Source organism: Chroicocephalus ridibundus, chromosome 6 (assembly GCF_963924245.1).
Source record: "Chroicocephalus ridibundus chromosome 6, bChrRid1.1, whole genome shotgun sequence".
Taxonomy (NCBI): Eukaryota; Metazoa; Chordata; class Aves; order Charadriiformes; family Laridae; genus Chroicocephalus; species Chroicocephalus ridibundus.
This window is the reverse complement of record NC_086289.1, coordinates 36,133,380-36,146,709: the sequence shown is the minus strand read 5'-3', so window position 1 is coordinate 36,146,709 and position 13,330 is coordinate 36,133,380. Positions and strand designations below refer to the sequence as shown.

General features: G+C 38.1%; 1 protein-coding gene across 3 annotated transcripts in view; it reads right to left on the bottom strand.

Annotated features, from left to right (window-relative positions):
* MYPN (myopalladin) overlaps positions 1–13,330 on the bottom strand; it is a 79,498-nt gene that overhangs the window by 28,131 nt on the left and 38,037 nt on the right. For all 3 annotated transcript variants that reach the window (XM_063339068.1, XM_063339067.1, XM_063339069.1), the window contains exons 4-11: positions 12,480–12,531; positions 10,182–10,329; positions 8,239–8,310; positions 7,882–8,023; positions 6,911–6,934; positions 4,769–4,885; positions 3,660–4,029; positions 1,012–1,599 (exon numbers count right to left, since the gene is read on the bottom strand). In XM_063339068.1, coding sequence (XP_063195138.1) covers positions 1,012–1,599; positions 3,660–4,029; positions 4,769–4,885; positions 6,911–6,934; positions 7,882–8,023; positions 8,239–8,310; positions 10,182–10,329; positions 12,480–12,531 — 1,513 coding nt within the window. The remainder of the gene's footprint in view (positions 1–1,011; positions 1,600–3,659; positions 4,030–4,768; positions 4,886–6,910; positions 6,935–7,881; positions 8,024–8,238; positions 8,311–10,181; positions 10,330–12,479; positions 12,532–13,330) is intronic.

The following is a 13,330-nucleotide window of genomic DNA, read 5'->3' as shown; positions in this document are numbered from 1 at the left end:
TGCCACAGGGTGATGGCAGTTATGTGGCTGTGCTGGGCAACTAGGAAGTCTGCCATAATGGTGTGAAGGCAGGATTCCTTGGCACACAGGGTGGTGAATGTTATGTACACAGGCACGCTTTTTCTGTTGTAACTACGGAATGGTTGATGTAGCATCAGCAGAGTAATTAGGAGATTGTGACTTACTGATGGCTGTCGCTACCTTGAAGTGTACCATTGGCAAAAGGGGGAAATATTCCTTACTTTGGAGTTCTATGGATAAAAAGTTGTATTAATCTACTGGTGCTAACCATGCTAACACAGGGTTTACAGAGTCCACATTAATTTCAGCTCTACCAGTAAAGAAGGAACTCTGAAGGGCACAACCTTTCCCATACATCATCATACTTATTTTCTTGTATGGTGGTAGCCATTTTGTCACAGAAATCATGCTGGCTGTGAATTAAAATATTTATGTGCAAACCATTAACTCTTCTGAGGTTTTCTGTGGGACTTTAAATATAGAAAGTATTGCAACCAGAAAAATACTTTTACATACCTTATTTTTTAGATTTACTGGACTAAGAAATAACTTACATTATGAGATACGTTTTAAAACTTTACTTGTTGCTTACAATAGGCAAGAATGTTTTTATAGCTCATATAGGCAAATGGTCTTGGAGTGACTTATCCCGCAAACTTATGAAATCTCTTTTCTCCCACTAGTACACTCTTATGAATCTCTGCGCCCCCAAATTCTTGTATATATCTGTTTATAAACTCACATTTCTCTATCTTGAATTTATCTTATCCTTGAGGTATCTTATTGTAGAAGCTACTATCCCATCCTTTCTTAGCTGAATGTAAAGGTTAGGTGAAATGACCAGAATATATGAATAACTTGCTTTTCTGTTTTATGAATGACTTGCATTTCAGTAAGCTCCGCACCGAAGCCTTGAACAGAGATAGATCTTAGTTTCCTTTATGAGTATATCTGGTCCCTGCTTCTGCAGATATGGTTTACGCTACTTACGTGGCTGGTGTACTTCTGGGCAGTCCCATAGCGTTGGTTGATGGCACAGTAGGAAATGAAGGAAGAACAGCACTAAGGAAAGCTACAGGATTCTGAATTCGGCCCGTTGGGGAGAGAGGAGCAGGAGTCACACTCTGTGGCTGAAACTGTTTTACACTAGATGTAGAAAGTGTTAACGGAGGCACCGTGGATTCTTTAGGGCTTGGTAGGGACTGTTCGCTTTTGTTTGTAAACCCTCCTGAAGACCTTGGTTGGGCAGATGGAGGATTTCCTGTGAAATTTTCCTTGTTATTTGTTCTTTGAGTTCCTTGAGGGATGTTACTGAATGTTGTAACTGAGGAGCTTGAAGAGGAGCTGGTAGGTGGAGTGCTTTGTGATGGTAGGAACTGCTTAGGTCGGGTATAGCTGAATGCTTGGGAAGCAGAGGCTTTGCTTTGTTTGTACATAGTTGAGGTGGACTGTTGATGGAGTGAAGTAGCAGAATTCAGTAATGCTGTGTTGAATGACAACTCTCTCGTAGATGTCTGATACAGCTGCTGTTGTTCAAGCAAGACCTGGTTCTGGAGCTGTTTTAACTGGGTCTGATCACTGCATATAAAACAAAGATGAGCAAAATTGGTCAAGAGCCCTGAACATGCTGGCTGACTATGTTTCCACATGTGAATTGTGAGAGAAAAATTCTATTTCCTGTGATACAGTAAGAGGTAGGGGAAATTGCTACATGACATGTTCTCTAACATTACGAGAAGAGCATAATATTAGTTTTCTACTAAAACAAACTTCCTTCCTCTCCCCTTCTTTGCCAGAGGCATCAAAGCTTTTTGTCTGAAAATTATTTGACTGAAATATATATATAAGTCTTACTTGAAGAAATTTAAGGGATAGCATTGTCAAATTCTGCTCTATGTCACCTTAGTACCTCTCTGCTTGTGTAAATAAGAGCAGAATTTGGTTTGTCGGATTTTAAATGAGCATTTGTAAGCTAGGTCGCAGTTATTTAGCTCTGTTAAAGTGAGTCCTGAAACCAGCATTTTGGTTAATAAAGCTTTGTAGTAATTGACCAAAAGAGATACTACTAACATAGTTTAGGTGGTGTTGACATTCGGTGACAGGCAGGAGTGCATCATTCAGAGAGGATTTGCATTTCGTGCAATTGTTGTTTCCTAGATGCTATCTTCTGTATATGTCTTCAGGGCTTTTTTACTTTGCAATTAAGGAAAATTATTTTTGCCTTGTCAAGTGGTTTATTTAGTTATTATGTATATGGAAATACAGCATATGGAAAACAGGCTAACTTTTTCCCTTCCAAAACAAAAAGGACGTAGAGGATATGGAAAATGATCATATAATAAATTGTCGAGTATTAAATAACTATTGTTAAAAAGTGAAAAATGTAGTAGAGACCAACGACAACCGGTACTGGCAAACCGAATACATGAAGTCAACAGAATTTCTTTTTATTTAAAAGAATTATTGTTTCTATAATGTACTAAACAAAAATCACGTTAAAGGTAGATAAAGATAACAATTTCAAGCTTTCAAAAATAGAATCCTAGAGAGTTAGAAGTTTTGCAGTCCTGATTTTGTGTGCTTCATATATACATCTGCACAATAATGCACTCCTTTGTTAACCTGGGCGGGGGGGAGTTGAGAGAAATTCTGCTTTATACAAGCATTGGACAACTTAAATACTGCTTCTACTCCCCTCCTAAACACACCGTAACTCTGAAAGTAAATAGGGCTATGAATATGGGCTTAAAAAATTTGAAAAACACTACTCCAAGTTCTTCCTCTGCTACATGGTATGTAAGTTCTGTCATCTCACTTGTAATGTTTATGCTATGAAATTACATCCCTGCTTAAGAGTACCAATGAATTGCTTTATAAAGGCCTTCCTGAGCCTTTAGTTAAAGCTTCTGCCTATTTAAGAAATGAAATTAAGGACTCTGCATGCTTTTTGTTAAACTAGATTTGGGAGGTTTCAAAACTGCTGAAAAGATGTTTCTTAATAAACTCCAGCGTGAATTCCATAAATTGTCCTCTAAGAAAACTACACTACTTCTTAAAATTTCCCCTTGAGTTCACAGTGCACTAATCATGCGGGTGCTTTTTGGTTCAAGTGGTTTCACATTATCAAACATTTCCAAGTATTTTATCTGTTTTAGGAGATTACATTTGTGAGACATAAAAGTCATGAGGCACGGCCTTTGGGACTATAGTTGCTAGCTAGTTGCTAGCGCATACTACGTATAAGACTGAATATGTCTGGTTTTGGCAAAATTGCATACTCAGAATTGAGTGAGGTATGTTTGAAGAACCTGCTTTTATTCTGCCTGCATAAAAGCAATGTTGTTCACCTTTTGTGAACAACAGCAGAAAAGATTGTGGAATTAAATAAAATTCCAAAGGGAAAACATTTTCCTTTTAAATTTGGAGCATACTTTTTCCAAGAGGGACATACAGAATAGAATATTTAGCTCTGTAGAATATGTTTTCTAAGAGTATAGTTAATTAGGCCAGCACCATGTGATACTGACTATCTTTTTGTTCTGCCTTTCAGTTTTTTGCTCTAGTGCAATAGTGTCCTGGTCTATGAATACTAAATAATACCAGCGATGCTCCTGAGACGTAAAATCCCTCTTACTTACAGCTTTGGTTTAGCCAGTACGGGGGGGGGTTCCTTGGATGGTGATGTTGGCTCGGGTATTTTCATTGGCTGTCCGTTTATCCTCTCTTGGAAATAGTTGGGTCTGATTTGGTTTGTAGCGCCAGGTCCATCCTCTGATGATGATTCACTTCTTTTATCATCTTCAGGCAGCTTGAAGTGCACACGGAGACCTATCTTGGAACTCGATCTGGGTTCATTATGGTTCACGAGAACACCTTCAAGTTTAGGTTTAGGGGTTTGATTTACTACATGATGGGAAGGAGTATGTGGGGGAGGTTGATGTTCAGCAGCAATTAAGCTGATTGAGCTCATTGTGTGAAGGGTAGCAGCATTATTGCTGTCTTCAGATGCTGAAATAGCAAACATCAAACTTTTAGTGATATGTAAATACCATAAATTATAGTGAAATGAAATCACAAAAGTTACAGTTGGAAAAATTCACTCTGATGTCCTTCCAACTGTTGGGCTGAGTTGTTTGACCTCTTTTGTTTAACAAATTCCCTTAATAAAGGCATATTGTAAAGGTGGGGGAAAAGGAGACACAGTTCTAGTTGGGAAGATCCAGCAGTGGTCTTCAGCCATGTCCCCCATGAATTCCACCAGCATCTTTGAAATACAGACTTTCTTTTCAGAGAATGCTCTAACTTTTTGGTTATGAAGAACCCTGCCAGAACTTGAGCTGAATTGGAGCCGACAGTGCATTATGCTTTTGTGTACTGTACTTTGCTCACCTAACTGCTTAGTGCCTTGGGAGCATAAACTGTGTAGGCAGTATGAAAGAATCTGCTTTGAGGTTTCCTCCTTTGGGCTCTGCACCAAAGGGTTACTGAAACAGCAAACTAGACAGTCCATAGAGATTCTAAAAATCGCTATTGCCCAAATCTTGAGATCAGCAAGAGTTATGTTTTTGGAATGGCTATGTGGGATTAATTCCCTAATGCTCCTTGTTCCTTCACATTTCTAATTGGGGAAGGACACTCTGAAAAGCCATCGCAATCTGTATGTTCCGTAAGCAGCCTGGACTGCACAGTGCAGCAGCCTACTCAGCTTGTTTTTACTAGCAAGCACAGGACGAGAGCAAACTCTTACCTTTGACAGTTAGATGAGCTATACTAGATACTGTGCCATATTTATTGCTTGCAGTACAGGTGAAACTGCCAGAATCCTCTGAAAATACTTCAGCAATAACGAGAGTACAAATTTCCTCTGCAAAGCATCAGAGCAGTATTATTACTTGAAGTGAACACACATTGAACAAACAGACAAAGCCTTGACTACCCTCAGGGACATTTCCTTGAGGTTTTCCATCTTGCTTAGTTTGATTTTAGTTTCATAAGTATTATCAATTTTGGCAGCCTTTGTGTGCAGCAGCTGTTATCAGCATTGTCTGCACCAACTGGTATCCTCTGTGCTCCAGCATGCCCAACGAAAGTGAAGAACAGGTGTCAGCAGTGTTCGGAAAACATTAGAAAATGTTTTCCTAATCACACGAAGTACAGACTTTCTCTTTGAAGAACTTAAAATTTAATTTGGAGAAAGATAGTGTACTCCGTACTCGCAACTCACTCAAATAGATGCATTTTTATCTCTGCGGATTGGAAGTTTAGGTATAATTAACTGGGAACCATTCAAATGGAGTCAGCCTGTAAGATGAATAAATACTAAACACGTACATAAGGGCTAGCTGGCATTTTCCAAAAGTACTGGTGCAGATTTGCAGATAGAGGGGATTGTGATAATTGTGCTTATAGAAAGTTGTCTTTTCACTTCTTTGTGAAGAAGACCAATGGGCATCAAAAATGTGCTAGCAAAATTGGACTAGCAAAAATTAAATTCCGTCCTGAAAAGTCCATCTGGTGTTCTGACATTCCTGTCCGACCAGTATCTGACATGTCCAGGCAGCAGTACCAGTTAATAAATACCTATGGTGGTGGGATTTTAAATCTTTCATTTGTCTGGGTAGCTGGGATGGCGAGGAAGAGTAAAATCTAAAGTGTATTGAAATGGGGGCTGATAGCATTTCTTCAGCTAGTCAGTGACTATTTTGCTACCATTTTGCAAGAAACTTTCCTAAACCCCTACAGGATTAGTGTGTTATGAGTATTTCTGTAGAAGACCATACCACACTTAAACTTGATTGTTTCATGTCATCACTGAGGAAAATCTAGTAGCAACAAAGAGATTATTTGCTAACAACCATAGGAGAATAATAGTTTATTATAGTACTAGGATTATAGAACTAGTTTAAGGCATTATAGTATCTAATTTATAGTACTTGGATTTGCCAACCACTGCATGCATGGAAATCCAGATTCCTTCTGAATGAGCAGCAGGTGATGAGGCAGTGACAACTGCACCCAACTGATTACCCTCTAAAAACTGCTTCACATTACTCAGCAGTGATGCCACTGGACAGTAAAGGAACAGCATCGGTGGGTTCTGGTAGAAGCTCCATTTATTCATTCCTCAGCCTCAGTGAGAGACATTGCAGAGAGAGGGAGTCTCTTTCAAGACACTTTTTGGCATAAAAAACTTTTAATAGGGCAAGGAGTGTATTCCATAAGAATTAATGCTCTTTTGGTAATTTTCTGTCTTAAGGGGGGCAGCTTTATATAGTGAAAAGCATAACAGGGTGAGTGATTGTCTCATGGAGAAGTAACCAAACTCTATAAGGCTCCTTTGCTCAAATCATGCAGAGTAGCCTACATTCTGCTGTGACCCTTGAAATTAGCAAATCCAGCCACTTTTATAAGATGTGCTGATATCGGGGGTGGAACACCTGATGTGATGCTCTCATATTACTCTGGTAGGGAGCAAAGCGAATGGCTGACATGGCTAAACATCTGATGCAATGTTCCCTAACTGGTAAACTAGATAAAAATAGCTCAGTCCTACATCATCTGGTGTACTTCTGAACCTCAGATATACGGGGACCCCTCATACATGAATTTTATTAATCTTTATCTCAAAGCTGGTAACATTTAGGTCCTAAGTTAGAACTGGGTCAAAACAGAATGGAAACATTATTTTCTTCAAAAGTGATAGAATTAATTCGAATTATATGTTTATGGAACAGTAGACAGTGAAATGCATCTCACTAGTAGCTATAAAATGTGTGGAAAAGGAGAAATTATGTTAATTAGATTATGGAGTTTAAATAATTACTATTTTATGAGGTTAAACCACCACATTTGTATAAGCAAAAAGAATGAGCCTTTTGAAGATCCTCACCTGGTTCAGCCATAGATCGTGGTTCTAAAGGGAAGAAGAGCAGAATTAGTAGATTGAATATACTTACTTTTGCCAGTTTTTTTTTTTCTTAAGCACTAAATATGAAGCTTGCTCTTCTCAATAGGACAAAATATTCTTTTTGATCCAATTTTCTGTTTAAGGGGTGTTGGAGACAGCCAGGCCTTGTACTCAATGGAACATCAAATCCACTGAGCAATATGAACACTTACAAACACTTTTAAGAGCTTAGGAATAGGAAATAAATTTGGCAAGAAGTATTTTTTTTCAATCTTACACTGCTTTATTGTGTCTTGAAGAGAATTTCTGAAACTATTACACTGTGAAAGCAAGTTATGATAAAACATTGTTTCATTTAGTTCTGATTTAGTGTGGTATTTAAGGAATTTCTATTGAGTTTTAGCAATTTTAGCATTCCATTGGCTTATGAGGAAACTGCAGATGTTTCAACTGCATTTGAAAATTAAAGTAGAAGTATATATTTACAGCCTATCATGTATCACGTGCACACACATGTATGTGTAAGCATGCTAACATGTACATCAGGTTACTTTTGTGGATAAATAAGCAATTGACTGCCCATAAGCACTATTATAATACACTTAACTAAACGATGAGAGATTTACAGGCAATGGAACTCTACATAAATGGTGCAAAACCAAAAACGAACAGCAGAACTAAGGCTGAATTATAAAAGGACATTAAAGTGGCAAAGGGATCGAAGCAGAAGGCAAAATAATTCAATAGTTTGGGGAATCTCATACAAATACTACCTGTGAGTACGCTGTTCAATTCATCCACAGTTTTGGCTTCTGGAACCCAGATTTATTGCCATAGATATGGCTTATATAGTTCTTACCATTGTAATAAGAAATTCAAAGTGTCGCTATGTTAGCAATTTTGTTGCTTGCCTATATTTTATTAGACACAATATTTCCACACAAGAAACATACTTTTCTGTAATATCCTAAAATCTGGAGAATCTTCTATCAGTGTTCCTTCTCTATACCATTCAACCTTTGGGGAAGGAGCTCCTTTCACCCGACATTCAAAGACAACAAGCTGCCCCTCAGAAGCTGAAATATCCTGTAACATCTAATAGAGAAAATGAATAGACAGTCAGTAAATGTCTTATTGGTCTGGAAGTAATACTGATTTCAGCAGGATTTCATAAAGCCACTTAAATCCGTGAATGGCTTAGAGAAATGCATAATTCCTTTTTTTATCTTTGATAGCTAGAAAATTTTAATTATCTCTCCATGCAATTAATAGACCTCTCTAGTTTTCAAATATGTCATAGAACAAATTACCTTTGTAAATACAGGAGCAGCAATTATAGGTCTTCCATCCAGTCCTTGCAAATAGTTAGTGGGGCTTTGAGCCTGTAGATTGCAAAACATCACATGATGATGTTTAGGTTTACAGAAGATCTTTTTCCATATACAGGAGAAACATGCTTTTCATGGAATCACGGAATCACGGAATTTTTCAGAGTTGGAAGGGACCTCTAGAGATCATCTGGTCCAACTCCCCTGCTAAAGTAGGACTCCCCTTTTGGAATGACACAAAAGAGATTTTGGTGTGTGAAGTCCAAAGCAAAATATTTAATACAGTGAGTAAAAGTTGCTCTATTGAAGACAACTGCTAGTGATCTTCCTGGATGGGTTACTGCACGAGTAACAACAATGCTGTGACGTTCTATGAATTGCCTTCATAGAATCATAGAATCACAGAATGGTTTAGGCTGGAAGGGACCTCAAGGATCGTCTAGTTCCAACCCCCCTGCCCTGGGCAGGGACACCTCCCACTAGCCCAGGTTGCTCAGAGCCCCATCCAGCCTGGCCTTGAACACCTCCAGGGATGGGGCATCCAGGGCTTCTCTGGGCAACCTGTGCCAGTGTCTCACCACCCTCACGGTAAAGAATTTTATATAAATAAGGCCTTATTGCCTTACTGAGTTAATCACGGCAAGAAAAACTTCACTGCAGTGTATTATAACATCTTTCATTAGTGCATCACTAAGGTAAATCAAGGTAGGCTGCTTGGTGGTAGTCCCCTTTTGAAAATTCTTACAAAATACTTACGGATGTTAATAAGGAAAAGTTAAGTCATGTGTGTGACTGCTACTGTAATTCATCTCTTTTGCCCAAACCAAAGAATTTACAGAGGTGGAATATCACCCTATTGATACTACTCAGTGAAATCAGAATGAGATTATTCTCTTCCTGGGAAACTTCCTCATATAACTTGATTAATAGAGTTTTTCATTTTAGTGAAATAGAAGCTGCCCCAGAACAGCAGGATTAGTGATTCAGTATCTCGGGAAACATAGCCAAATGTTATAGATGGTGTCTTATAAGCCAACAAGATTAAAAGTGGTAATTTTTGAGATAACTATCACTCTTGTCTTAGGCAACCTCTGTCAAAATGTCAAAATGTTGTCAAAATGTTCTATTTTCTTTGTAGTCAAAAGGTGCTTTACTTCACCTATTTAGTATCTGTTTATTGGTTACCACCTAATGGTAGGCTGTAAACATTGAAAAGGCAGTGTAAAGCAAGTTTCTCATTAACTTTTCAGTTCTTTTTTTCAGTAATTATGGCTCTTCTTTCCCATTAGGAAAAAAATCACAGATATAAATATTCTGATAGTTTGCAACGAAGAGTTTGCATGCTAACTTTAATTAGACACTCTTTGATACAGATATTAAAATGTTTTGTGGTAAATAAGCATATCTACATATAAAGAAAACATAGCAGTGAAATGATTTAGCTTAAAATAAGTTTCATTGGAAGAAAATTATTTCAAGTGAGTTCTGTAGAGAGGGAGAGGAAAAAGTTAGAGGCTGCCGCTATCGGAAGTGAATGAGTCAGTCTGCGATGCAAAGAGGCCGGTGAGTTGCCTCACACATCCAAGTGCCCTTCTCGGCATGCAGCCCCCAGCCTGTGGGAGTACACGCAGGTTCCTGCCACTGGCTGAGCTACCGGCAGCTTCTCCTTCTGCTCACTGCCACAGAGATGCCTGAAACCCGGCTATGAAAGATTCCCTTCCCTTTGCCGGCTCCTAAGGTTAGCTAGTAGGCAGGACATCTCTTCTGGGTATGCAACTGCTATATGGCTGTGAGGTTCAAAGCTGAAGTTCAACAGCAAAGCAAAAACTAGAAAATGTGGAGGTCCTGAGTCACAAACTGTAGAAGAAGCACCTTTTTAAGAGCTTGCTTTTGGTCCTTGAAATTCACCATATTGTCTCCCCTACCTGATTAACTGGTGCTGACACAGGCTGGACAGGTACAGACACAGGCTGAACCGTGGCAGATGGTGCCTTGGAGGTTTCTTCATGCTTGGTTGCAGTTCTGACAGGAGGAGATGCTGCATTCAAGGAGGTGTCAGCTGGCTTTGCTTTGCTGTGAAATATTAACCAAAAACAAGTTCTCTAATTAGAATCTGGAGCTATGTGTGTGTCCCTTAGTTACGTCTATCCCAGTAATATGTCAAACCCAGCCTCACTTTTGGGATTGAATTCCAATTGATTGAAACTGATGCATACTCCTAGGTAAACTGCGTTTTATAAGAATCAGGCTGCATACCTTGCCACTCTCATCTCTCATACTTAGTTCAGCTACACCAAATCTAATAAAATGGCTTGGATTGGCCCAACTGTGCCTTGAAAGCTGCTGTTCCCAGCTCTGGGCAGCGTGAGAGGGCAATGCTAGTTTCTCAGAGGACAGTGCTAGTTTCTCTTGCACTGCTCCCTGAGCTTGTATGAAGATTTGGGTCTATAAGGTAATGAAAATACCATGGTCTGCTTGCATACAGATTCAATAATTTACTGCTGAAAAGTAAAGAGAGATGTGTGCTTTCTGACCATCATATCATGCAATGTTGGTAGTGTACATGTTGGCACCTCTTCACTTCTAGGTTGTTTCTATATGGAAGTAAAAGAGTTGTCCCTGTTTATTTTTATCACGAAGTAAAATAATGCAGGCCATGAAGAGATGATTTCTTTTTTTCAGTTTGAGGTATGCAATGGCTGCTCTGGAACATACCACAGGTCCCCCCAGGAAAGCCAGCCTTCAAACCAGAAGAAGCCTTACTAGGAGTGAACATACAGTTGTTGTGATCACTGATTTCTCTTCTGAAATTGTGAACTCTTTTTTGCACCTGTTCTCACATTAATTCCCTTTAATTGCAGGTGTTTGGATTCATGTGACGACAGCTGGAAGCTAAGCAAAAATAAAGGCACCCAAAACTGATCTTTCATAATTCTGTCATTTGAGGACATCCCACTACAATGTCAGAGCAGCATTCTTTTTTTCCTAAGAAATACAGAATGCAATTCATTACTTCACAATTTAATGAGGTAAGCAACTTAGAGATACCATCAGGTGATCAGGATCATGATTGATGCTACATTAACAGCTAATGAGATGAATAAGAAAAAACATTATGCTTGAGACATTTCTGAAAGTCTGAGCTAGAATTATGAAAAAATTAGCAATTCATCCCAAAACCTTTGAGATCTTCTTGATCTTAATTTTATATTAAACCCTGACGTTTGTCGAAGTCCATAAACCAATCCAATCTGGAGTATTTTATGACTTTGAAGTAAAAGTCACCTAAGACAGGATTTGCTGTCAGCCTAAGGTCTTCAGTCAAAGACACAGCAGTGTTTTTTATTTGCATTTTAAAGGAAAATGACATTTGTAATGAGCATAAGCCTCCCTAACAAATGATGGGAAAAAAACAGGGATGCATAAGTCTACCTTATTAGAATTTCCTCTTTATAAAGCACTGGTTGCTTTTGAGGCTGAATTAATGCATACAAAGGATTTAAAAATAAAAGATTGATTATTTTAGTTTTCAACCAGTCTGACTCCCTTTCCAGTTAATAAAAAGTCTTTGATTCTGAAAGACTATAGATTTTAACAGCATTGGACCAGGTTCTAAATGCACAGGGAATGGATTTCATTTAGGAAAAAAAAATTATTTCCCAGGTTTTAGATCACGTCTGACACCCTTTATTTCTTTTTATAATTAAGTAGTCTTTTACATCCATCATTTTGGTTTACTCTGGTTCATACATATTTATTTCCTTATCTTAAATCTAAATAATCCAAGTATAGCCATATTCTGCCAAAAACTTCATGACATACCATATTTTCACATGAGGAATTTTACTACACTGTTTTTCCAAGTCAGATGCTTGAATCAGTATTTAAGTTGTGTCTAGTCAAATGGCATCTGTTCTAGTAAATTAATTTCAGTAGCTTAATCTTTAAGGTAACATATTTCTTCTTACGTTTATATTCAATATTAAAGTTTCAATTCTCAAGCTAAAGTTGAAGACACACAAGCAAATGTGTATTTGATACACGCTATTTGTAAAGCAAACAAACAAGCACACAATCAAAACCCAACCCAAATAACCCAAACAAATTCAAAAAGCCTAATGTGTTGGAATTTGCAAAATATTAATGGAAACTGAAATCTCTACACTTGTGAGGTCTTTTTTAACTGTAAGAAATATGGAAGATATAACTGATTTTAAACTTACTGATCCATTTCGTTTTTGATTATTTCACCTTCAGAGTCAGAAGAAGAGACTCCTGTGAAAAAGAAAAAAAATCACTTAGCAGAGAGGTTTTTGGAGAAGTTTATCTCTGAATGATAAAAACCTTGATTCAAATTTCCTCTAGAGCATTCTAAGGATATATATTATAAAGCTATGACAAAACAAAAGATCACATTCCAGTGGAAATGAACCAACGTTGCATATTGTGTAAGATGCAGAACTGCTATTGACATAAGGCAGATTTGGGATGAGGTGCAACTGAAATGAAGAAAACAGCATCCAAGAATGAATGTATACCTGGGTCTTCCTCAGGTTCTCTTTAAAATCCCACTGGTATGATTTAGTCTGTAATTGCTGTTGTGAATCAAGAGCTTTTTTTTCTCAGACATTTGATACTACAAGGTTTGTTTTTTTAAAAAAGTCTAAAAAAAAGAGAAAGACCTGGAATCATAGCCTTTATTCTTAAACTAATACCTTGTAGCACAGTTTGGAGAAGATACTAGCTCAATTTACCAACAGCTGTCTTACTGAGACATTTTACACTTCTGATTCAGCCTTCACTGGATTTGGAATTTGCATTTTCTTTGCAGTTCCTGCCAGTGAGCACCTCCATCAGCTATGGCTTCCATCCAACATCCACTGAGTTCAGTAGAAGCAGGCCTTGGCCCCAGTCTCGAGAACTAGTAAATCCCTGCCAAGCACAAACATCTCCCATTAATGTCAGGGGCAGTGCAGATACTAAAAAAGGATTCGTCCTTTCACTGTCAGATTAGAGACGTGAAAGAAGAACAGCAGAGCAAAATTAACCTTGTATTAAGGAGGGTAGGTGCTGC